Genomic DNA, 25,162 nt, shown 5'->3' with positions numbered 1-25,162 from the left:
GATTCTGCTCGGTGTCTGCCTTGGGCAGAGAACTTCATTTCTGTGTGCCTTCATTTGTGTGTCCCTGAACTGACAGCAGCAAGAGATTCCCTGGGAGACTGAGGCCTAAGAATATTCCTCAGACAAAAGAAATCCTAGAAATTATTACTGAAACCATCTTCCTCCTCACGGTATTTTTGAAACCAGGCGGAAGGAGCGGAATTTCTGATGTTTAGGGATGGAATGTTTAGTTTTCTTGCTTTCAAAGCTTTAAGGTACACAAAGCAGCACAGAGATGCCTGGAAAAAAGGGGAATATCACACAGCCATCGGTGCTTCCTCCCTCCAGGAATCTGAGATCTGCACTGACAAACTCCCAGCTGCATCACTGAAGGCTTGGCTGAGCTGGTGCTAGAAACAGGAGACACCTGGACTAATTCCCTGATAAAACTGCCTGGACCAAAGGCAAAGGGATCTCACACATTCCTGTGCACGAGCACTCCGTGAACCACTGAATTGGGAGATGCAGTGCTGGTGCTTTGTTTTCTGTTCTTGAGTCCTCAGGGATGTAAAGCCAGAATCTCCTGCTTGCACTGGATTTTTTAAAGTGCAGTGAGAGAAAGGAAAGCACATCCACAGCTGCTGGCTGCCTGGGAAGGTCCTCGGCTAATGGAGTGCTTCAATGCTTTTTTTCCAATATTCCCAAGCCTCTTTAGACTTTGGATCCAATGTGTGTGGGTGCTGAAAGTTAACTCTGGCATTTCAGGGACAGAATTTGGCCTTTTTACTGTAGGTAGGATTTTTAGTTGCATGTGGTCGCTGGACACTGAAGGATTAGTTTTTCACTTGTCTTTAATCCACAAAGGAATCCTTAAATTTTCCCTGAGGAATATTGAACCCTCGCTGCTGGAGGCATTTGATGAACCACCTCACTTAGACACCAGGAACAGCGCATTTACTCCCACAGGGCGTGCACTGATGCTGTGCCGGTGAAGCCATCCCACATCCCTTCCCTGGCTCAGCCAAGATTTCCAAGGCAGGACTGGCGGGCACTGTTGGTATTTCTGCAGGTAAAGCATCACCAGCCCAATTCCAGCCTGCTGTTGGAATTCCTGCTCAGCTGTTGCAAACCTCTAAAAACCAGAGGCTTTGCTCTGTGAAATGTTGGTTTTTTGCTCTCCCTGCGCCTTCCTCACTCCTCTGCAGCCTCAATTCCAAACGCTTCACGTCACCACTTGGAAACTCGGCCGCATGCAGAACTCTTCCCCTGTGCCTTCTGTTTGCACAGCCTCCCCCGGCCTCAGCACATGTGGCTCCAATTCCAGAGGCTCTGCAGCGCTGTGTGGATCAGCATGGGGCTGGGCTGACCCCTCTCTTTCACCACAGCCCGTTCTGGGGAGGGGGAGCCGCCTCTTATCTGGCCTTTTTCGTAGCTGGGATGCTTTTGCTTCACAACCGAATTCCTGCAACCCAAGGCGGGCTGCAGGCAGCGTGCTGGGGCCAGGCCTTGGTCACTGGGAGCACTGGAGCTCTCGGGAGAAGGCAACCCTTGGCCTCTGTGTCTGTGCCAGCCAAGGAATACAGAAAGCAGATGTCCCAGAGCGCAGCCTGCGCTCCCTTAATTATCCTCAGGAGACTGCGGCCGCCTCCAGCCTCTCCTCCCTTGTGCGAGGAATGCAGCAGAGCTGTCTGTAAGAAGACACTGTTTGATGTTTGTTTTGGCCTGAAATGCTGTCGGGGTAACTCTTAGGGCTGGTGTGGTCTGAGCATGAGCGGGGGTGTCAACCTTTCTGGGTTCTCCTCATAACTCCGGGATAAACCAACACAGCTTTTCCCTGTCCCGCTTTACCCGCAGCAGAAACTGGGGAAGAGAGTCCAAGGGGACATAAAAGCCTTCGTGTGCCCGTGTCTGTCATCACTGCTGAACAGCACCAGTGGGGGAAGATGTTTGGTTTCTCAAGAGTTTAATTTTAAGGCCCACTGAGCCTTAAATACTTGAGTGTGGAGCTCGTCTGCGGTGTGTTCAGCACTCCACTGGTTTAACTCCCAAGTCACGCAAGCAGCCCTGCAAGTTTGACTCAAGATGTAATTCCTTGGCCATAAAAGTCGTTGTCAGCCTCCTGCTCCGGCAGCTAAAATTCTCAATCTGCTGATTGCAAAACACTCAGGTTTTTCTCGTTAGCACTGGATGGGGGGCAGGCTCCTGCTTTTTCGTAAGGAAACTTAGTAAATCATTTCCTACAAGACTCCAGCAAGATGAGACTCCAACAGATGTGAAATGTCTTAAATTCCTGGCATGAGGGAGTGGTTCAGAGCTGCAACATGGCAGGCTGTCCTGGGCTTTTTGTTTTGAGCTCCCAAACATATTATCCCTGCATATGCCAAATTTAGACACATTCTGTTTCCAGATACTTTGATTTTAGCACCAAATAGCGAGGCAAATGCAGGATTATTCAGCTGAAGGAATGCTCTGGTGTAGCTCTGTGGATGTTTATTCTCTCTGAGCTGATTTAAGTAGGAAGTTACTGCATATTTGGATTATTTTTACTAAAATGAAGCATTTCAGCAGTTCAGGTCCAGCTGAGAGCAGCTATAACATGGGATTTCTGGATGCGCTGAGGTGTTCTTTCCAACAGCCTGGATTTTGGGAAGAGTGTGTGACTCAGGACCACAGGGACAAACGTTCCTTCTCGGAAGGATCCCATTTCCAGTCAGAGAAGTGAGGATGACTTTTAGGAGTATCCCACAGAACGATGCACTGGAGAACTCATCTGCAGGGGACAGTTCCGGTTCCAGGGAGGACGTGATGTGCCCTGACACCAGGGCTCGTTCTGTTCCTGTCCCACCTCCACCCAGGAAACATTTTGATCTTAACGAACAAAAGCAGGCAGAGCACCTATCACAGGTGAGCTGGGAATTGTTTGGACAGGGTACAAACTGTGTGTGTGGATACCACTGGAATTCCTGCTCTTGCTGGGGTTTGGAAGAACGTTTCCCTCAGCAGCAGATTCCGGTCGTTTCCTGAGTCACTTCCGACGTCTGGAGCTGCAGGAAAATTACAGGTGGCCTTTCTGCTCCTCCCTGGGCATCAGGGCCTTGGAATAGTCTGTTGCAAATGTCGTCTTTGATAAAAAGCCAAAATAAATTATAAAAAGCGTTGCTGAAGGACAAACTGCACAGACGTTCCTGAAGAAGCTGAAATTTTTGAAGTATGGATATTCACATCTTCAGTGAGCTTGGTGTAGGTATGGCTTGGGCCATACAAACGATTATTATGCATTTCTTTTATCCTGATTCTCTGAATCTTTTCTAGGCTGTTCCTCTTAATTCCAGCAGTTAAGTGATACAGCACAACTTATTACTTTTTAAATAGTAGCATCTATTTTTAGCATTGCTCCCTAATTCAAACCTTCTGAACTTAATGAAAGATTTAAGTCTGGAAGCTCTTTAGCTTTTAGGATGTGAATTTGCCTACAAATAAAAACGTCAGCAAAGCATTTATTTTCCCTTTGATTCTGCTTGTCTGGTAATGTATATTTGATGTTGGGATGTGTGTGTTTGTGGACATGTAGCTGTAACGGGTATGGAAATGCTCTGGGCTTCAGCACAGCACGGACATGAAAATGTGGGAGCCTGGTAAGGATTCAGGCATGAAAACACTGCTTGGGATGGACACAATTTATAAGGCCAAACAGAGTCTTGGTGTACTCAGGATTTGCTGCTTGCTGTGTTGCAAGGGCCCCTTCCCTCTACACCCATTTCAAAGGGCTGATTCTGCTGAAATTCAAACCCTTTTATGACATACACTCACAATGAGAAGCCCTTAAAACGTTGAAATGAGTTCTGAGGAATTCCTCAAGACTGACATCTTTGCATGAGGGATCCAGGCTGTTGTCCGTATTCTTTTTTTTTAATTTAAACTCTGCCATGTGTGCAAGGCAGAAGGGGCTGAGAGGGCAAAAAACCCCTTTGAGTCCTTCCCCTGCTCGTGTGGGCACTGTCTGGATGGCTTGGGGCTTGATTAAAATCTTTGTTGCTGTGTTTTCCCTGGAGATTTAAGCATGGGGAGGGATGAGAGGATGGTTGTCCCTGGTCTGCAGGGTGTGGGGTGAGTTATTGTCCTCGGAACAATGGGAACAGTCACCCAGGGTCACTGCTCCTCCCCTCTGCTGTGCCACCAAGACTGGCACTGCACCCAAAGCCTTCAGGCCAATGTTTCCAAAAGCATTAAAAAAAAAAAAAAAAAAAAAAAAAGAGTTGGAATAAGCAGGAAAACCAATCCCACCTCCTCCTGGAGTCATGGGACGGGAGCTCAGTAAAGCCAAAAGCAGCGATTCCCGAATTCTTCGCAGCACAAAGAGCTGCCCACAGGATGTGGAAAGGGGAAGAGGGTTTTTTGGGTAAGAACTGTGGAGCCTGCATAAATGTGGCATTGCTTCTGGATGGGATTTCTGGGAAAATCATCCCTTTTTTCATCCATTGTCTGCAGGATCCAGCCCTTGAGGCCACCCAGGGCTGCGGAGCTTTATGAGGGGAAGGTTTGGAACAGCAAAGGGATGCCAGGGATAAATCCCTTTGCAACCCAGCCCTGTGCCTTGGCCAGTGCTGCTGGAAGGGGCTGGCCACGAGCAGATGTTCCTCTGGCAGCCTTTTAGGTGAAACTTCAGCTGGGGAGGGAGGGAAATGGTTAAAAGCATCTCATTTATTTGGCCTGTCCTTGCAAGGTCTCACCTGCAGGAACACCGACAGCTTCGGGGAGCGTTTATTCTTCTTTGGACAATAAAACCTTGAAGTCCCCTGCATCTGTTTCCAGCTCCTTTTTCTCTCATGTGCCATAAATTCCAGCACATATCCAAATATAAATCACCATTTCATCCCTGTTTGCTGCAGCGAGACCCTACCCAAACTACGGAAAATGTGAGATTTGCTCATGTTGAGCTCTCTTGGGATGTTTTTGTGGGGAATTTCTCTACCTGGCCCTTAGGTTGGGTAATTGTAAGAGGCTGTTTTGAGCCTCCTTTTGATCAAACAGGTACAGGTGGCTGGAAGGAAATAAAGTGAGAGTCCTGTCTAGAGAACCTGCAAAACTTAAACTCCTTTGGGAGTTTTCAGGCATTGTTAAAGCATTAAAAAGGATTAAAGAGACAAATCGGGGGGGGGGGGGGTTTTCTAATAAGATTTCTTTTTTTCTAATAACGTTATGGAAAAGTTTGCATGGTGTGTGAGAATCTGGTTATTGGTTCAGTGGTGAATCAGCTCCGAATTGTTGCTGATTCTTGGAAAAAGTAAAGGGTGCTATAGGAATCTGGCATTATTCCACTGGATGTCTCCCTGATTTTTCTCCCCATTCACATGATGAGATTATAGGCACAGGACTCTTCCTTAAATCCACAGATATTTCCTGGGAGCAGCAAGAATTAGGCTGAGGTGTGAGCCCTGCTAAACCCAGCGTGTTTAAGACAGAAAGGAATGAAAACGCTGTCATAATCTGGCAAAAGATTTATCATTTTACATTAAAAACCTCGCCCAGGATTAAATTTTAAAACCCAGAACACCTGCGAGGTTGTGCACAAACCCTCAGAGCTCCACAGGGCTCGGGAAATGTTGCAAATGTCGTGTGAATGTCCCTGTTGTGGTGCCTAAATTAAGGTTATTGATCAGTGATGTAGCGAGTGTCGGTGCTAATGAGGGCAGCCCGCAGCAACGTGGGCTCCAGGGAAAAGCTGGATTCGTCCTGGGCAGGAATTCTAATTGTATTTGGCAGATGGAGCTTTGAGACCAGCGAATCCAGTGATAAACTGGATTACTTTTCCCGTTAAAGAAAGCAGCTCATGTGGCTGAAAAGGAGCTTTCACTGCCAGCAGTTCCGGCAGGGGAGGAGAGCTGAAGCTTTGGCAAGGCTCCACCTGCCTTAAAATTCTGGGTATTTAATGCACGTAGTAGGTGATAACTTCTGCTAAAGTGTTTGGGAAGGATAAATGAAATACCAGAATCTCGGGGGCTGAGGGATGGTCGTGGTGACTCAGAGGAAGGTCTGAGAATGTGAGCAGGAACAGAAGGAATTTTCTAAAAGTTGGTCCCGAAGAAACGAGGAAAAAGATGAGGAAGCATCATGTTGGACGTCAATTTTCCGTCTGTTTCTCACTCGCAGGTTCAGGATCCGCTGTTTAAATAGCACAAAAGTATATCATTAGTATGTAATAATATAAAAAGTATAGGAACAAATCCAGCCTGGGCAGCTGGAACCTCTTGTGCTGCTGCTCTGTCACCCCAGGATTGTGTGTTCAGTCACACATGGGACTTCCCAGTGCTGGAAACGTCCCCAGTTTTCATCAGTTTCACAATATTTGGCCCAGGAAGCAAAACATTTCCTCCCACTTCATTTCACAGGGAAAAAAAAAAAAGAAATGGTTTTAGGGTTTTGTCTTGAACAGCAAAACTTTAGAACAACCCAAGTGCCCTGTGAAGATTCATACCCCAAGGGCAAACGGCATCGGTGCCCCACGGAAATTTGGTTGGGAAATTCTTGATTTTGACCTGGGGGATCCCTGGCCCCAACGCCTGCCACTTTCCCGTTCCCCTGACCTTGTGAGTCAGTTTTAACTGAATTTGGACTTTCCACGGTGGGTCCACGTTTACAAGTCGGAGATGGGCAAAGCCAAGGATCGATGGCAGATTTTTGCTCAGTTTCAGCGCGGATGCAGATAAACAGTGCCTAACGTAGTGCTGGCTGAACATCCCATTCTCCTGCGGTGCATCATCTCCTGGGCCAGGTTTTAGGGCGGTAACACACGTTTTGGGGGATTTTGTCTCGCATTCCAAGGGCTCTGCTTCCCTCTAGTGGGTCCGCTTGGCAGTTTCCTTTTCATTTCTTTTTTAAATCCTGACAAACCGTCTTTGACAACTCATACTTTTTTCGGACGTTGCTATCCAAAGATACTTCCCAACCCTATTTATTCCACGCTTTCCTTAAGTTTAACCCTCTTCCTCCCAGGCTGGTTTCTTATTGCTGAAATACACGAATATCATCTGGTGTTAGGGAAGGGACTCCGGTGTTAAGGAAGAGACTCCAAGCCTTTGTCAGATATAGGGATATAGGGATAAATCGAAGGTCTTCTGGGTGGAAATACTGCTTTTGAAATCAGGTAATAAGAGGTGAGGGCAGAGCTGGGGAGGTTATCTGAAATTTGGAGTGTGCAGAGGGTGTGGGTGCCGCTCGAGCACTGACAGCTCCAGAGTGTGAAGCCATCTGCTCCTGCTTCAATCTCAGTGTGAAAATGCCTGGGAACGTAGAGCTGTCTCCTTAAATCAGCTGTGATCTGTGCAGGGAGTCGAGCTGGGGGGTTTGCTTGGATGCTGTGGAGAAAACAAGGAAGAATCCAGCAAAACCTGGCTTAGCAAACCCCACCAGAGACACACCCTGACCACTGGCGTTTGTCTTCCAGCTTCCTGTTCTGTTTGGCTCTGCGAAGCTCAGACCGAATTCAAGAGAGTGGCTGAAGAAAACGTGACCCTGCCCTGCCACCACCGCCTGGGGCTGCTGGAGCAGGGCAGCCTGGACATCGAGTGGCTGCTGCACATCTCCGAGACGGTGCAGAAAGCGGTGGGTTTGCTGAGAAAATCACTTTATTTCTGCCTTCACACCACCAGCCCTCGATTTAACAGCACTCCTGTGATGATCTTTGCAAGTTATTCTGATGACGAGAGCAGTGTTTAGAAAACAGAGCTGATTCAGAGAGATTTATAACGTGTAGAAGTTATTTGATATCCACGTGTGTTGTGTTACAATGGAATTTTTTTTTTAATGTAGTCAGTCTTCATTAGATAAAGCTCAGAAGTGCCCTTCAGGCTTTCAAAACAACCTTGGGTTTCGCAGGCCCAGTTTTCAAATCCTTGGTTTCAGTACAAAACACAGTAGTTCAGTCCTTATAAAAATTAGGTCTGCAGTGGCTTAAAATTAGCACAGCCAAACCCACAGCCTGCTTTGATGTGTTGTGGCATAAACTGCTGCCTATTTTGACACTTGTTTAAGTGCCCAATGTAAATCTCCAGCATAAATTCACTTTTTGCATCATTCTCAGGGTAGGAACCCAGGTTTGCTTTCCCACCCTGCCCCAGGCTTCCTGTGTGACCCTTGACAAGTCACTTAACTGTGGTGTGCAGCTCCTGGAAACGCTTGGATTTGTTGATCTGTGTGAAAATAAAATGACAACTCGGTGTTTGCTCTGCTCCTCAGGTGATCACCTACTCCGGGGGCCGTGTTTATGATGACCTGAATGAGGAGCAGAAGGGCCGTGTTTCCTTCACCTCCAACTTCCTTGCTGGAGATGCATCCTTACAGATCATCTCCCTGCAGTCCAGCGATGCAGGGAAGTACATCTGCAAGGTGAAAAACGCTGGGCAGTACGAATGGGCTCGCATCACCCTCAAGGTTGTAGGTAAGGAGAGTTTATTGTTCTCCCAAAGGGATAAAAAGAAACCCAGACTCACTTCCTGGGGAGAGATTTGTTTCAGCGGGGTATAAATACACAAAGACACCTCCAGATCTAGTGTCAGTGCCCAACTTTATATCTGCCTTGGCATTTTTTGGCAAAGGACAGGCCAGAAGAAGAGCCTGAAGAACGGTTTGAGGTAGGTGTGATTAGCTGCACAACCATTCTTTCCAAATGATCACTATGATCTCATCACCCAAAGCAGGCTGATATTCTATCTCAGCTGACCATCACCCTGCCCAGACCTGCTGCTGGGGACTGGCAGTTCATGTCCCAGCCCCGCAACCCGACCCAAGTCAGTGCAGGTGACAAACAAGCAGCTGAGGTTGGCATTTCCCTTCCCTGATTTCAGTTTATTGCTCAGCTTTTCACGCACTCCGTGATCCCGTGGAAGAACCCTGCGGCCTGCCAGGTGCTGTGGGGAGAAGGAAGAACTGGACAAGTAAAGGGAGGGAAAGATGTTCTCCAAATTGTGCCTGGAAGAGGAATGTGGTGCTAGAGCTCCACTGATGCAAGTGGCCACGAGGCAAAGTGCCACAGAGTGGTAGAATGGCACTGCCATGGCTCCTCTGTGGGGTTGCAGCTGAAGTCCCCTAAAAACCATCGCTGGTGTGACTCCTTAACTCATTCCAGGGAAGGCAGCCCTTGGGAGCTGTTTAAATGCCAAAGGAAGGGCTTCCACTGAGCAAACTCTGCTGTGTTTGCATGACCTGTCTCCTGCTGCTTCTAGAGAAACCCTCCAAGCCCAAGTGCTGGCTGGAGGGGGAGATGCTGGAAGGGAAGGAGCTGTCCCTGCAGTGCCGCTCCGCCTCGGGCACTGCCCCCATCTCCTACCGCTGGCAGCGCATCAGCGAGGAGGACGAGAGAGCCGAGCACCTCCCGCCCAACGCCAGAGTCAGTAAGTGGAGCCCTCCTTCCCTCGGAGCTCTGGGGTCACTGGGTGGTGGTGACAGTGGTGCTCCAACACTCCTCCCACTTCTGCGGCTGCACCTGGGGGGATGCTCCACCTTTCTCCCCTTCTTTCCCCCTTCTTTCCCCCTCTGCATTGTTCTGGAGTTGATTTGACGCCACAGATCAATTTGTGCCTCTGTGCACTACCCACAGCTGAAGTTTCTTGGTGCATCTGATGAACCCCAGTGGCATTTTTCCCATTTTCCACACATTTCTAACCCAGCCTCTGTGCACTACCCACAGCTGAAGTTTCTTGGTGCATCTGATGAACCCCAGTGGTGTTTTTTCCCATTTTCCAGACATTTCTAACCCAGGGCAGGTCCTGCTGAAGAACGTGACGCAGATGAGCACGGGCTTGTACCAGTGCGTGGCCACCAACGAGGCGGGGCAGGAGAGCTGCGTGGTGCAGGTGACAGTGCAGCGTAAGTACTGCCCACAGCCGTGTCCCTGCTCCACGTGGGACACGCTGCTCCCAGCTCTCCCACCTGGAAAACTCTGCACCTTTGCCCTTTCATACTCTAATCGCATAAAAATAGATATGTCTATTTATTGCGCTTCTGATTCGCACTGCAGCCCTCACCTAAAACGGAAACAGCATCAAAACCTGAGCCCAAACGATGTTTTTATCACTTTAGATGGGTCTGGGTGTGTTAGAACCTTTGGTTTTCAGAATGATTCAGGAAATACAAGCAGGGAAATTGGTGAGTTTAGAGGTTCTTCTGACTGGAGTGATTGCATGAGGTGACTCCCGGGTATGAATTCTCTCTCTGGATATTCCATCACTCCAAATTCCGTACTGATTGCACTTGGGACAGCAAAATATCTAAAGGCAGTTGGAAACGCTGACTGGATTTTCGCAGGATAAAAAGTAACTTTTGACATAGTTTGGTTTTAATCGGGATTTAGCCATTTGTGTCCTGAACAGCAGCAGTTAAGATCTCCTGATTAACCCACCAAGGGTGTGTCAGCTCTCGGCAGGGTGTCCTTTCCATCTGCATACCAGGAAAAGGGTGGAGTTTATCACCCAAACCCCAACAATAGAGTTGAGCAGCTCTCCCAGCTGGAACTGCTGTGATAAGACTCCTAACAAAGAAGTTTCGTCTTGGAGATTCCACAGCTTTGGAATTTTTCTGCCCAGCCGAGCCTGAAATAACTGGAATATGGAATAAGGAAAACCGGTTTGCCTCAGGCATGTGAAGTAAAAGCGCCCAGGCAGCTTTAACGCCAATTGAAGTGAACTGGTTTAAAACCTCACTTGGCTTTGCTAAACCCTCCGTAGGGAGTGAGCCTTAAGGAAACAACTTTCAGCCAAGCCCAACCTAACCACTGTTAGCAGAAGAGGTTGTCATAAAGCATCAGTGAAGGGCCCACAATCCATGGGAAATGTTCTCTCATGATCTTGGCTGGTTTGGATGAAAAATGCTCCGCACAGGATGATCTTCCTTTCCTCCTTTGTCTACCTCAGCCAGGTCACTTTTCCCCCACATTTGAATAATTCGTTCTCAAGTGGGTTGTAATCGTTCAAAGGGAGTTGAAGGGGGAAAAAAAAAAATCCTCATGGGGAAACATTTACAGATCAAACATTCTTCTGCCTCTGGCGCGCTGCCTGGTGCCGTGTGTCACACGTGGGCTGTCCTGCCTTTGTATTTTCTGTGGGTTTGTGCTCTTACAAGGGGATTTTGCCTCCTTATTTCATCACTGCCCCACAGCTGAAGGCACAGCACTTGTGGTTTCACCTTTCCAGAGGTGATTGCTTCACTCGCTGTCAGCTCAGCTTTAGCTGGAGAAAAAACTGGTTCAACTTCAGTGCGGAGACACGCCTAAAAAAATAAACTACGACGTTCTGTCCCGAGTTACACCCAGTGCTGGGAGGTGTAGCGTGGACTAGAACCTGAGCACACCAACAAGGGTTCACCAATACATTTGTTTTTTGGACAACAGATGCACAAAATATCGGCATGATCGCCGGGGCGGTGTGTGGAGTGGTGGTGGGGCTCTCCCTGCTTTTCCTGGTGGTGAGGCTGACGATAAGGAGGAAAGAAAAGAAGAGATATGAGGAAGAGGAGGCACCGAATGAAATCAGGTAACGCCTTTTATTTAATCCCACCTCCCCCACTCCCTTCTCACAGTTTCACACGTCTTTCCACCGCCGTTTTAAGTAACTGTAAGTAGCTTTAAGTGTCTTCAAAGGTTGTTCCAAAAAGCTTTTAAAGCCTTTCACCGCCAAATTTCTTGATTGTGAGAATCCTTGTGATGAAGACTTTCCAGAAAATGATAGGAAAGTCCCCCTCCTCCCCCCGGGCGAATTAGCACAGACCTCAAACAACTGTTTTCTCTCACATTTGCAATTTCGGTATTTTGAAGCATTTGCACATTCTTTTATGGTGTTCAATTAAAGCTTAACCGTTGTGGTTCTGAGAGGGTTTGGGGGTGGTTTTCTTTCCTTCTTTCTTTTCTCTTTCTTTTTTTTATTTTTCTTTCCTTTCTCCCCCCCCTCTTCTTTCCTTCTTTCCCCTCTTCTTTCCTCTTTTCTTTCCCCCTTCTCTCCCCCTCTCGTTCCCTTCATTTCCCCCTTCTTCCCCCATTTTTTCTCCCTTCTTTTCCCTTTCTTTCTCCCCTCTTCCCACCTTCTTTCCTGCTTCTTTCTCCCTTCTCTCCCCCTTTTTTCCTTTCAACTGCAGCTTCTGTTGGACCCACCATGAAGCTGACAGCTTCTCTGAGCCTTCCTTGAGCCTTTTGAACAACTGTTCCCCTGGATTTAGCTCCGGGTGAGCAATACCCTGAGCCGAGTGCGGAGGGAAGCAGGAGCACGGGGAATGCTGACTCCTGTTCCTGGAGCTCATCTGTTCCCTGCCTGGGGCCTGGCCCCTGAACTCCCCTAAGCAGAGCTTGGGCTCCAGCCAACCCGGCCTAAACTCCTCAGGAAGGAAGGCGCTGGAAAGATTTATTTCCAGGAATGAGTTTGAGCTGCTGCCGCCCTCGAAGAAACAAAACCCTTGATCCATCTTTGTGTCTATTTGCTGCCTGGCCTCGTGTGACATCTCTGCGCCATCAGGCACCTCCGTAATCCCTGCAGCTGCTGACTGCTCCAGCACAAAGGCAGCCTCTGCTGATTTCTTCCCCTTTTCCCGTCTCCTTTGCTTTCTCATCTTGCCTTTTCAGTTTGAGCCTCACCCTCTTGTATCACCCTTTCATGCCTGCCTGTTACCTCCTCTCCCTCCTTCTCTCTCTCTTTCTGTCAGGACCCAGCTCTTGCGCTTCTTTCACTCCCCACAGGGGTGGTTTTAAGTGGAAGAACCGGTTCCAGGCAGTCTTGCCCAGGCCATTTGTCGTTCTGGCTGAGGATTACAGAGCAGACAGCTCTATCTGCGCTGCCTGCTCCGACACTTGGCGTTCACTGCACACGCACAGAGCTGTTTGTGAGCAACGTGTTTATTCCAAACCCATTTACCAGCAGCTCTGCGGGGCAAAGGGGAGTTCAGCCCACAAAGTCACACAGCACAGAGTTCGGACAGTTCAAACGCAGGCTATACCCTGGTGGTTTGCAGAGGGTTCAGTGAGTGTTCCCGTTCTCTCCGCGTGGTGTTTGAGCCCTGTGTGTGTTCCCTTGCAGGGAGGATGCAGAGGCACCCAAGGCCCACCTCGTCAAGCCCAGCTCCTCCTCCTCCGGCTCCAGGAGCTCCCGCTCGGGTTCCTCGTCCACCAGGTCCACAGCCAACAGTGCCTCCCGCAGCCAGCGGACTTTGTCCACCGAAGCCACTCCCCACCTCACCCCTCCCCAGTACAGCCAGCGGCAGCTGGACAGGAAAGAGACGGAGCCAAAGAAAGTCGACTACAACAACCTGGTGAAGATAGGAGTGACGCCGGTGATGGTGCCTGCCCAGAGCCGGGCGTTCCAGACCGTGTGACTGCCCAGCGAGTGTCCCCTGTCCAGAACAAACACCTCACACGCACCACCAGCCACGTAGCGATCGTTAGGGTAGCTAGTTCTCTTCCTGGTCAGCTTAATCTTAATCACTTGGGATTATTCACACCACGAGAAGCCCTCCCACTCAGTTCTTTCTGAACGTCTTGCAGCACACTGAGGTTCTGATACAGAATTTTCTTTTACTGAAGAAAGATAAGTTGGAGGGAAAAGGGAGCTTCTTTTTAAATTATCTTTTTTTTTTTTTTCCTCTCTTGAAAATGGAACACTGAGCATCTAAAAACTACGACAGCAAAGCGCTGTACGAGTGAAAAGAAGCCAAACCTCAGGATTTTTTAAAAGGGATCAACAGAGGCTTAAAGATGCGTAATATTCCAGCGAGGTTTTGTGAGGAGGGAGAAGTCTCTTGGACTGGTTTTGGAGAAGTTTCTCAAAGATGTATTGTCTTAAGTGAAGATTTTGAGGCTGAGGGTGTCCAGCCTCAAAGGGAACTAACAGGTGCTTCACATTTTCTGTGTTCAGTGAAATACTGGAGGCTGTAACTAAAAGTGGAAATGAAAGGATCACTCCCAAAGAACAAGAGATGCAGTATTAAGGTGTCTGAACTAAACTCTGTACTAAAAAGAAAAGACTTTTTCTGTCAAGAAAACAGAGGTGCTTTAATTGCCAGAATAAACTTAACGATGCACCCAGAGATAGGGCCAGGAGCCTGACTCTGCTTTCGTGGGCAGCACTGCAGAGCCACGGGAGCCCCACTGGAGGGGTGCCCGTGGCTAATGAGCCTTAGAGAGAGGAGAACTGGGCACTGAATCCAGCAGGGAGGCAGGGCCCCGAATGGGAAGGGCCACCAATGTACCAAAAAGCCTGGATGGAGCATTTGGAAGAGCTCTCGGCTATTGCCAGGTGGAGAATTGGCCACGTTTGGGGGGAGCTGTGCTGGAGAAGCCTTACGGAAAGTTCTTCCCGAGACTGAAGGAACAGCACTGCTGAGCTGACCCCCAGGGAAGGCTTGAAGGATTCCCCGACAGAGGAAAACACACCTGGGACAGGTAAACAAGCACAAAACGCTGCTTCCATTAGGAAACCTTTGTGTGCGTTGTCCCACTCCTACACCAAATGCTGGGCCACGTGCTAGAGCTGAGGCTGAAACCTTTAGCAAGACTCCTTAAAAATTGCAGGAATTGTAAAAAATATTTTTTGTGAGCAACCAGGATAAGCATTTCCAAGGAATATGAAGTTAGGAAAGGATGGGAGGTAGGGACAGATGCAGAGTTCTGTCACTGATATTTTCCTCTGAAGGACTTGGCTCTGACCACTGCTACACACAAGACACTGAGCTTGTAGGTTCTAGATTCCTGTATTCCTAGACTGGTGATTTTCTATTTAAAAAAGAGGGTGTTTTGGGGTTTTTTCCCCATTTGAGGGAGGGAAGGGGTTTCTCCAATTTGTGGAAAGAGCCTACAGAAGATGGATGAGCACAGAAGAACCACAGATCTCTAATTCTTTCACTCTTGGACTGTCATTAATCTCCCTTTCTGACTGAGACCCAGAACTCTAATTTCTTTACTTGAGATCTTTAACGACCTGATCAAAGCCAAGCCCTGCTTGGGCTACTTCCACATGGGAGATAGTTTTCAAACTTGCCCTACACCATGTGAGAACTTCTCTTCCTAGGAGCAGCCACCCATTTCCACCAGATGTACCAAAATTCCATTGCTTTCTCTACCCCAGATTTAACCCTTGGCAGGGCAAATTGCTGATGCCATGCAAGGAAAACAATCCCAAGTCAGTTTTAAATACGGGAGACCTGCTATGAGGTGTTTGACAAGCTGCTCCTCCCGTGACAGCTCCTGGTGGTGGATTCTCTGTCATCTCACCCTGGATGCTCCGGGAGCACACCCCTGGATCAGCTGTGTTTGAAGCAGCAGCTCTGTGTGTCTGTGATTCCCCTGCAGTTGCTCTTTTCCTGAGCCCTGAAGGCTCAGGCTCTCCAAAGCACTCCCAAACCACTCTAGAGCTGGGAAAATCCCAAGAGCAGGAATAGGATGGCTAAAGCAGCTTGTGGGTTCTTCTGTGGGTGCTCATTGTGCTTAACATTCCCTGTGCTGCACCTGAGGATCCTCACTCCTGCACAGAGACCCAGGAGTGCTTTTCCCGTGCATCCCTGAGCATCCAGGAGCTCCTCACCACAAACTGAGGGTGACAATTCCAACAGCTGAGGCTCTGGGGTAGTTTTGAGTCACAGCCCAGACTGGTAATTAGCTGAGAGAGGCTCTGCAGCCTGGAGGGAGGAGAATTTGCCCTGGCGGGCTTTCCTGGAGCGTTTGGGAATGGGCTGCAGGACACAGCAGCCCTGTCCTGCAGCAGAGAAGCCACTCCTTGTGCCGTGAGCTGTCTGATGGCATGGGCTGAGAGGTTTGGGAGCCTTGGGGAAGGTCAGTCAGAGGTGCAGTGGCTGAAACCTGGTCTGGGGGATCAATCCTGGCTGCTCCAAGCCCTGTCCAGGTATCAGCTTGGAATTTCCAAGCCCTGTCCAGGTATCTGCTTCCAGCCCACACATCAGGGATTCACAGGGAAGGGGAAATTTCATCATCCAAAGGGAACAGGAGAAAGGGATCACTCCAAAGGTATTCTATTTTCCAAGTTCCAGACGACCAGGAGCTGCACAAGGGAAGCAAATAAGCCAAACCCTGTTTTGTAAAATAGTGTATTAAAGCTTTTACTGTCATATACCAGCTATTACTTGTGTGATTAAATGCCTACCATGTTATGTAGCTTTTTGTTTCTCAGCAGCTAAACTAAGCTTCCATCTCTGCTACCTGCTATGATTGGTGTACTTGTACTGTGTCTGAACAACTCAGAGGAAAGCAAATATTTATTATTGATTCCTTTGAATCAATGATTTCATAACTTTTTTTTTGTTGGTTGGTTGTTTTATAAATAAAGGTGCTGCAGCTGAAGTGCTGCAGCTCAACTCAACTTGTACCATTTTCTGGGATGTGTTTCATGCTGTCAAGCTGAATCCAAAGGGGGAAAAAATGATGGAGTTAAAAATACCATTTTGAAGCTAAGGAGGCCTGTGTGCATATTTGCATGGGAAGCGTGGGGAAGCTGGGCTTTTTCCTGGGTACTTTTCAGTCTAAATTAGGTGACATTTCACAAAAGATGCAAAACCCTGGGTGCATGGAAGTAAACGTTTTGTCTTCCATGTGGCCATTTCACCTGGGATATTTTGGCTGAGGATGCAGGTGCTGGAAGCCAGGGTGGTAAATAAATAATGCCAGCACAACAACAACTGGTGGCTTCATCCTCGCCCTGCTGTAACCTTATTGCTGAACCAGCCCACGTGTTTGGCTTTCCTCATGAGCTCTGAGGTGAGGAGGAAACCTTGAGCTGTGTTCAGACAGTTGAGATCTTCTCTGCAGATAAACCTTTGGAGCCAGCTCACAGGAGTCTCCAGCCGGGAGCTGTGGGTGGGATTTAGGGTAGCTAAAGGTGCTGGTGCTTGGTTTCTCTCAGCCTTCTTTCCCCCCAGGGTGTTTTGCAGAGATCTCCAGACATCAGCAATCCTCCTTACTGAAATCTGGGAGTAAAAATTGCAACATAATTAGGCAGTATTTAAAACAAAGCGTGGTGACAACACAGTGGTCTCACAGGTGTGTCCTGTCTGTCCCTAATTCCAGAGCAAACGCTGTTCCTGCTCCCGCTGGAGTTGATGGCATTAAAAACCCTGATCAGGTGATGCACATTTTGAGAGCAGTTGTGCAGTTGCAGACTTTTGTACAGGATCAGGAATTTGGGGTTATTTTTAACCGGGAGCAGTTTGTCCTGACACACTGGGGGGGGGGGAACCCCTCCGTGGGAAAGGGAAGGGATGGCCTTGGAAATGTGTGATTTTCAAACTTCAGCAGATGCAAGTGTTGTATAAATAAGCGCTGCTGCTGTGAGCAGGAGGAACGCCTTTGATAATCTCTCTTCTCCTCCCAATTCTGTTTTAAACACTTAAAGGAGAAGCAGTGCTGGATCCTTCATATACTAAATTCACCCCCAAAAATAACGTTTCAATCCACAATTTGAAAAAACCCTCCACACTAAAACCCGTCCAGCCTGCCAAGCCTTAATTTTTGTGATATACAGTAAATGAGCTCCTTTTGTCCAGTTTAACAGCCTCTAATTTCGGATGTAATGAGTCATTTGCAAACTGCCCTCCTCCCTGCACTGACTCACTGCAGTTTCAGGCTGCTTCCCCTTGCTCTCAGCCTGCTGTGCAAAGTGTGCTCGCACATCTAAATGTCACTGTGGCATCCCAAGGTGCAGGTAGTGCTGTTCTTAGGCCCTCCTCAAAATTCTGCCCATGGTTTTAAAAAAAAACAACCCCAAAAACCACCCCAAAGGCAATCCCCCGGCGAACAGCACGTCTCCCATGGTGGGTTCAGTGTGAGTTACACTGAGGAGCATCTCTGGAGTAAGCTGGGAGCAGAATACCACAGCAGCCTGTACCCTGGACAGGGTGGAGTGTGCTTTGTAGCATGGTTTGTATGGAGTGCCCTCATCTTGAGAGGCATAGTTGGTGCTCCACGACACAGAGCCCCTTCCCCCGTCCTGGCTTTAACCTTCTGCACCCAGATTCCAGCTCCAAACCACCACCCTAAAGTCCCTGCTCAGGTTCTGTGGCAGAGCAAGAACAGGAGCCACAAACTGGCTCAACACCAGTGGCTTCCCGTGGGCCCAGCACATCTGCCACTGGTGGTGTGGGACTGGTTTCATGGTCTGGCAGCGGGTCACCAGCCAGGCTGGGGGACTGCGTCACGTCCCCTCTTTGAGGTGACCCAAAATTGCCATGAAAAGCGACGTTGACACCCTTGTCTCAGGATGTGGCTTGCACACAGCAAGTTATCACAGCCAAACATAAGGAAGAGGCTGGGGGATCTCTTCCTGTGTCCCTGTATTGGACTTTTAAGCATCAGCAGGAGCTTTTTTGTCCAAAGCCAACCTCGGAGCACCCGAAATGCCTTTTTGTGCAGTTTTTACCCCTTTAAATGGAAGTTCCTTTGCCTGTTTTCCCACTGTGCCGTGTCCCAGAGCCTGGCTAGGACTCGGTGTTTGTGTTCCCTGCTCCAAATGAAACTCCCCGGCTTTTCCACTCGGCCTTTATTCCATGCAAACACTGGATGCACTGGATGCAGGTCACAGCCCTGAGTGTGACCTCAGGCGATTCCCGACCTCTGCCCAGCTCCCCCCATCCCCAGGGACACAAAGCACCCGCGGTTTTCCACCATTCCCCTTTCTATGGAAGTAAATCCATGCTGGCAGCTGGATTATCCATGCACCGAGCAGCACCAGCACGCCAAGGAGCAACACCCTGTGCTTGGCTTGGCTTGGAGCTGAGGATGGATGGGAACATTTAGGATGGATTATAAAGCATGGAGCTGCTCAGATGGGCTTTGCTCTGTGGAAGAAATATTGCCAGTGTTCAAAACACCACAAACACGGCTTCCTGCGAGAGAAACAGGGCGCGGGGGCAAACCGGGGAATGTTCCTTTGCCTTGCAGAAGGGAACATGGAAGATGCCGACTATTGTACTCGGGAGATTTACTGAGCACACCCTGCGGGGAGCACAAGGGAAACGCCAGGCGATGGCTGCGAGCATGAGGACGGGGAATGCCGCCACTCCTGAGGGGAAGGAGGGATCTCGGCGGGCACAGAGGGGCTGGGGAAGCACGGGGGGATCCCCGGCTGCGCTGCCCAGGGCCGCCCCTCATGGCTCCGCCATCTTGCGCTCGCCTTCCCCGCCGCTCGCCTTCCCCGCCGCCCTCTATGCAAATCACCCGCCATTCCCGCGCGCCGATTGGCCCCTCCCGCCCCATTGCGAAATATGCAAACGAGCCCTCGGCGCGCCGCGCAGCGATTGGCTGCCGCGCCCGCCCGAACCCCGAACCCCGCCCATCAGCCGTGTCGTCACCGGAGGCGTGGCCTCTGATTGGCCGAGACTCGCGGAAAGCCGCGCCCGCCGCGGGGTTCGGGGGGGCGCGGGGAAAGCGCATGAAGGTTCGAGAACGCGGGGCCGGCCGGCGCTCAACGCCCCCTTCCGGCGCGCGTCACGCACGGCGCGGGCCAATCACTGCCGGGCGAGGGGGCGGGAGCAGCGCGCTGATTGGTCAGAGCAGTGAGAGGGAGGCGTGGCCTTCTGGAAGGTTCTGGGTGGGTATAAAAGGGCGGCGCGGCGGGCGCGGGGCATTGATCGAGCCGGAGCCGGGTTGGGGTCCTGTACTGTGGGGGAACGAGAGACCGGGCCGGACTGCGGGTAACGGGGCTGGGGGGAGGGCACGGGGAGGGTGTGCGGGAATGCAGCTGCCTTGGAATGGCGTAGGGAGGGTGCCGGAGGAAGCTCTGCGGCGGCTTGCGAAAGGCGGGGGGCACTCCTGGGTGGTTTTGTGTCCTCAGGGACCGTCCCGCTGCGGGGATAGGGAGGGAATGTTAAATACAGAGCCGTTTTTCGCTGCTGCGGTAGTTTTTTTTAATCCCGGCTTTTGCGCGTTTGTCTCCTAAATCTGATCTGCTGCGGGAGGTGGGGCGGAGCGGGGACTCGGTTCTATTCCCCTGCCCCCTTAGTCTCTGCTGGAACGGGGGAGGGGAGAAGAGGGGAGGGCTCGAGGAGACGCAGCGTCTATCTCGCCTCCCTGGTGGGCGGCCCGGGGCGGTGCCGGGGCATAGCGGGGGCTGCAGTGCCCGGCGGTGCGGAGGGAGGAAGCCGCGTGGGTGGAGAACGGCCGCCTGTGGGATGTGGGGAGGGGGGGGTGGCTCGGAAGGGGGGGCTCGGTGTCGCACGGGGCTGGGGCTGTGCCAGCACACGCGGCCCGCTCGGCGGGGACTCCATTTCCCGGCAGCCCCCGGACACGCCCCGCAGCGCCGGTCACGTTGCGCGGGAGGCGCGGTGCACGCTGGGACTTGGAGTCCCGCGCAACGCGGTGTGCGGGGGGGACGCCAAGCGGCCGAAACGGAGAATGCATCCGGTGTGCGCTGCTGGGGCCACGTGGGATAATGGGGCCGGAATTCCCGGAGCGGTTTCGGCAGAAAAGGGATCCAGTTAACAGCCCCTTGCAATGGGACACTTTCCACTAGACCGGGTTGCTCCTAGCTCCATTTAGGCCTGCTCTTGACCGTTTAAAGCCTGGGTTAGCTACGATTTCTCTATGCAAGCTGTATCAGTTTCACTTTTAACTAAATTGTTGTTTTTAATTTTCTTTTTTTTCAGACAAGATGTCGAAGGGACCAGCTGTCGGGATCGATCTTGGCACCACCTATTCCTGTGTTGGTGTGTTCCAGCATGGGAAGGTGGAGATCATTGCCAATGACCAGGGCAACCGCACCACGCCGAGCTACGTGGCCTTCACAGACACAGAGAGGCTCATCGGTGATGCTGCCAAGAATCAGGTGGCCATGAACCCAACCAACACAGTCTTTGGTAAGGCTGCAGCATTGACACACTTGCTAGTGATTAAAGAAATTTTTCTTGGTTGGGAGAATTATTAACGGCAAGGTGTAAGCTTTCTCATGGAAATGAAAACATCCTAATTATTTCTAGCCTGATTGCAACTGCGCTATTAGAAGTTAAGATTTATTAGCCCTGTAGCACGTTTTTCTGGGCAGTCAGTTTTGAATAGCCTTAATATGAGGTGTCTCAAGCTGGTTTGTGGCACAGCATTTGCAGTATTTTAGAGTGAGAGCCCTGAGTTTCTGCATATCAAAGAGGTGAAACTTGGTGTCTCCTCCTGAGCCTTAACAAGGCAGTAATAATTCCTGGTTAAGGATGGTGGTTCAGGGTTTTTTGCTTTCATAGTAAGAATTCCATGTTTTTAATTGTGAATAAACACTGACATGGTCAAATCATCTTTTCCAGATGCAAAACGGTTGATTGGGCGCAGATTCGATGACTCTGTGGTGCAGTCTGACATGAAGCACTGGCCCTTCACTGTGGTGAACGATGCTGGCAGACCTAAGGTCCAGGTTGAGTACAAAGGCGAGACAAAGAGTTTCTACCCAGAAGAAATCTCTTCCATGGTTTTAACGAAAATGAAGGAAATTGCAGAAGCGTATCTTGGAAAGGTGAGTCTAGGACTACAGTGAAACGTGATCAGTAATTTTCTCTGAGCATTTAGCACCCATAACTGATCTGTTTGCTCTGTTTGCAGACTGTTACCAATGCAGTAGTGACTGTCCCAGCCTATTTCAACGACTCCCAGCGCCAGGCTACAAAAGATGCTGGAACCATTGCAGGGCTCAATGTTCTGCGAATCATCAACGAGCCCACAGCAGCTGCCATTGCCTATGGGCTGGACAAGAAGGTACGGAGGGATCACTGTGTTTGGCCAGTGAGTAAACTGTTAAAAGTAGTAGTAGAAGGTGAGTTGAGTAATGAAAATCGATGTTTTCTTCAGGTTGGTGCTGAAAGGAACGTCCTCATCTTCGACCTGGGTGGCGGCACCTTTGATGTGTCCATCCTGACCATCGAAGACGGCATCTTCGAGGTGAAATCCACAGCAGGGGACACCCACCTGGGTGGGGAGGACTTCGACAACCGCATGGTGAACCACTTCATCGCCGAGTTCAAGCGCAAGCACAAGAAGGACATCAGCGAGAACAAGCGCGCCGTGCGCCGCCTGCGCACCGCCTGCGAGCGCGCCAAGCGCACCCTGTCCTCCTCCACCCAGGCCAGCATCGAGATCGACTCCCTCTACGAGGGCATCGACTTCTACACCTCCATCACCAGGGCTCGCTTCGAGGAGCTCAACGCCGACCTGTTCCGCGGCACCCTGGACCCCGTGGAGAAGGCGCTGAGGGACGCCAAGCTGGACAAGTCGCAGATCCACGACATCGTGCTGGTGGGTGGCTCCACACGCATCCCAAAGATCCAGAAACTGCTGCAGGACTTCTTCAACGGCAAAGAGCTCAACAAGAGCATCAATCCTGATGAGGCTGTGGCTTATGGGGCAGGTAATTAGTTACTCACACTTTGCAGCTCGTAGTGGTGTGAACTGGTGTAGGGCCTGGGTTTTCCTCCTGAATCACTAAAGCTTTCCAAAGCTGTAGGAATTTCCCTTGGACTTGCAATGATGAATCAGATTCCAAAGCCATTCGTAGTTTCCACCAGAAGTCGAAAGACTTGTGATGGTCCAAGTACCTTCCTTGGATGTCTGAGCGAGCCATGTGCATCCTCACAGTTTGTAGAGTGTTTGCTCTGCAGGGTTTTTAATGCTCTGTCTCTCCCCGCAGCTGTGCAGGCTGCTATCCTGTCTGGAGACAAGTCTGAGAACGTGCAGGACCTGCTGCTGCTCGATGTCACTCCCCTGTCCCTGGGTATTGAGACAGCTGGAGGGGTCATGACAGTCCTGATCAAGCGCAACACCACCATCCCCACCAAGCAGACCCAGACCTTCACAACTTATTCTGACAACCAGCCTGGGGTGCTGATCCAGGTAAGCAGAGAGCTCTGGGGCAATAACAAGACACTGTCCATGCTTTTACTGGTTGGTGCTTAAAGGAACTGTTAGGCCAAAGGTGTTAAATCCTTGTAATTTGTGAGTTCCTGGTTGCTGTGATGAAAGTGATTCCAAAGCCATTCGTAGTTTCCACCAGAAGTCGAAAGACTGCTGTTGGTCCAAGTACCTTCCTTGGATGTCTGAGCGACCACATCCCTTCAGGATAATAAATAAATAAGTCATTATGGCATTAGTGATGTAACTTGGTGGTTTCTCTCCATAGGTGTATGAAGGAGAACGTGCTATGACTAAGGACAACAACTTGCTGGGCAAGTTTGAGCTGACTGGCATTCCCCCTGCTCCCAGAGGGGTCCCCCAGATCGAAGTCACCTTCGATATCGATGCCAATGGCATCCTGAACGTGTCTGCTGTGGATAAGAGCACTGGCAAGGAGAACAAGATCACCATCACAAATGACAAGGGTAAGATCTGCTGTCCTGAGGGTGGGACACTGGATAGGGCTTAAAAATGGCCTCATCAAGCTGTGCCTTCTGTTGTAATCTGAATTTGGCTGTCATTGGCATTTTCACATGGATTTATGTCTGTGGGCGTTCATTTTTAGTGCAGCAATTAATGAATTCCTAGGAAGGCCCATTCTGGGCCGCCTCTGTCCCCCCCCCCCAAAGCCTGGAGTGTAATTTTGGGGGATTTGTGATCCTTCCCTAAAAAGGACGGAGTCGAAACTCAAGACTTCTGTTCTCTGCAGGCCGACTGAGCAAGGAGGACATTGAGAGGATGGTGCAGGAGGCAGAGAAGTACAAGGCAGAGGATGAGAAGCAGCGGGATAAAGTGTCCTCCAAGAACTCCCTGGAGTCCTACGCCTTCAACATGAAAGCCACTGTAGAAGATGAGAAGCTCCAGGGCAAGATCTCTGATGAGGACAAGCAGAAGATCCTGGACAAATGCAATGAGATCATCAATTGGCTGGACAAGAACCAGGTATGTTGGATTCCATGTTCAGTTCCCAGTTTCTGGCTGAGCTACAAGGAAAGGTCAGGATGGAGGAGAAGCCCTGGTTGCTGTGATGAAAGAGATTCCAAAGCCATTCGTAGTTTCCACCAGAAGTCGAAAGACTGGTGTTGGTCCAAGTTACCTTCCTTGGATGTCTGAGCGACCACAGCTTGGGAGCACAAATAGTTTCCAATCCCTCCTTCTCCTGGCTGGTTTTCTTCCAGGAATGTGTTAGAGAAGATCCTGTTGCTCCAGGAGCAGTGGGAGATGCTAAACCAAGCAGAAATGATCTTTGTCTAATACAAGTCTGGCTTGGTGGGGCTAAACCAGCCCAGATCTTGGAACGTGTAATCCAGGGTAGTGCTGGTTCTCTGCTGAGCTGTGTCCACCAGGGCCAGCAGCAGCACCTGAGGTCTTTGTTCCCTTGCAGACGGCCGAGAAGGAGGAGTTTGAGCACCAGCAGAAGGAGCTGGAGAAGGTTTGCAACCCCATCATCACCAAGCTGTACCAGAGCGCAGGAGGGATGCCCGGTGGGATGCCTGGAGGATTCCCTGGGGGTGGAGCTCCTCCATCTGGGGGAGCCTCCTCTGGCCCAACCATCGAGGAGGTGGACTAAGGACACTGGGAAATGCATTCCACTAGCAGTTATTAGTGTTGGAGGAGACCCCTTGGGGTTGGAGTGAAGGACCCAAACCTGTAGGCACATCTGGGTTTATCTTGCCAGATTAAGAACTCCATAACTGAGCTGCTGTAAAGAGAAAAAAAAAAAGGAATTAAAATGAAACAAAACATTTTCTGGGCATTTTAAATACTTGAAAATGTGCACAGGTGGGAGATGATACCATTGCACTTTAAGTACTGTAAATGAGTGGAAATGCAATTCATGTCCTAAAGAATAAAAACTATTTAATGGGCATCACACTGTCTCTGCCTTCACTTGTTTGTGGAAATAAAGGGAAAACAACCTCAATCCAGGTAACAGCTGCTTCTCTGAGCTTCACCCAGGTGGGCACTGCAGTGGGAAAAGAGGTTTGGAACCAGGTGCTGCTTGAGCTTTTAGGCTCTGGATGGATTTTGGGAGAACTCTGAACTGGTTGTTCCTGACCTGTGGCAGGAAATCCCAGAATTACTAGGTTGGAAAAGACCTTTGATACCAATCTTCCAGGTGTAAAATCCTGGATAATTACGTGGTCTTGAGGGAATTTTTAGCTGAAGTATCTGACCTTGCAGGAAAGGTCCATGGTGACTGGATTTGGAGAATTTGCTGGCTGGGGAGGTGGCTCTGGGTGGCCTTTCCAGCAGTCATTGGTGATGGCACGGAGCATT

At 50.0% G+C, this 25,162-nt stretch overlaps 2 protein-coding genes and 3 non-coding genes across 5 annotated transcripts in view; all 5 read left to right on the top strand.

Moving 5' to 3' along the window:
- LOC121667537 (CXADR like membrane protein) overlaps window positions 1-16,120 on the top strand; it is a 39,982-nt gene extending 23,862 nt beyond the window's left edge. Inside the window, exons 2-7 of the mRNA XM_042034289.1 lie at window positions 7,424-7,581; window positions 8,215-8,416; window positions 9,201-9,368; window positions 9,721-9,843; window positions 11,363-11,504; window positions 13,035-16,120. Of these exons, the coding sequence (XP_041890223.1) occupies window positions 7,424-7,581; window positions 8,215-8,416; window positions 9,201-9,368; window positions 9,721-9,843; window positions 11,363-11,504; window positions 13,035-13,329 (1,088 nt within the window). The 3' untranslated portion in view covers window positions 13,330-16,120. The remainder of the gene's footprint in view (window positions 1-7,423; window positions 7,582-8,214; window positions 8,417-9,200; window positions 9,369-9,720; window positions 9,844-11,362; window positions 11,505-13,034) is intronic.
- A 3,425-nt stretch (window positions 16,121-19,545) lies between these two features.
- HSPA8 (heat shock protein family A (Hsp70) member 8) lies at window positions 19,546-24,755 on the top strand. Its single transcript, XM_042034288.1, has 9 exons — window positions 19,546-19,650; window positions 20,602-20,811; window positions 21,247-21,452; window positions 21,539-21,691; window positions 21,785-22,340; window positions 22,620-22,822; window positions 23,109-23,307; window positions 23,592-23,824; window positions 24,267-24,755. Exons 2-9 carry the CDS (start codon window positions 20,607-20,609, stop codon window positions 24,450-24,452), a joined length of 1,941 nt encoding a protein of 646 aa, XP_041890222.1. The 5' UTR covers window positions 19,546-19,650; window positions 20,602-20,606; the 3' UTR covers window positions 24,453-24,755.
- On the top strand, window positions 22,452-22,548 carry LOC121667615. The gene has a single exon (XR_006017122.1). It is a non-coding gene; the product is annotated as a small nucleolar RNA SNORD14 (small nucleolar RNA).
- Window positions 22,937-23,033, top strand: LOC121667616. The gene has a single exon (XR_006017123.1). It is a non-coding gene; the product is annotated as a small nucleolar RNA SNORD14 (small nucleolar RNA).
- LOC121667614 lies at window positions 23,902-23,999 on the top strand. Its single transcript, XR_006017121.1, has one exon. It is a non-coding gene; the product is annotated as a small nucleolar RNA SNORD14 (small nucleolar RNA).
- Window positions 24,756-25,162: the final 407 nt, after the last annotated feature.

The sequence above is a fragment of the Corvus kubaryi genome, unplaced genomic scaffold (assembly GCF_017639235.1).
Source record: "Corvus kubaryi isolate FWS band 111438036 unplaced genomic scaffold, C.kubaryi_AGA036_p1.0 37367, whole genome shotgun sequence".
Classification (NCBI taxonomy): Eukaryota; Metazoa; Chordata; class Aves; order Passeriformes; family Corvidae; genus Corvus; species Corvus kubaryi.
The sequence above is the reverse complement of the archived record's forward strand: the minus strand, read 5'-3'. Positions and strand labels throughout refer to the sequence as shown.

Coding starts and splice junctions, on each gene's coding strand:
- HSPA8 (XM_042034288.1), top strand. CDS start 20,607: ATGTCGAAGGGACCAGCTGTCGGGATCGATCTTGGCACCACCTATTCC. Junction 23,308..23,591: donor CACCATCACAAATGACAAGG/GTAAGATCTGCT, acceptor TGTTCTCTGCAG/GCCGACTGAGCAAGGAGGAC. Junction 23,825..24,266: donor ATTGGCTGGACAAGAACCAG/GTATGTTGGATT, acceptor GTTCCCTTGCAG/ACGGCCGAGAAGGAGGAGTT.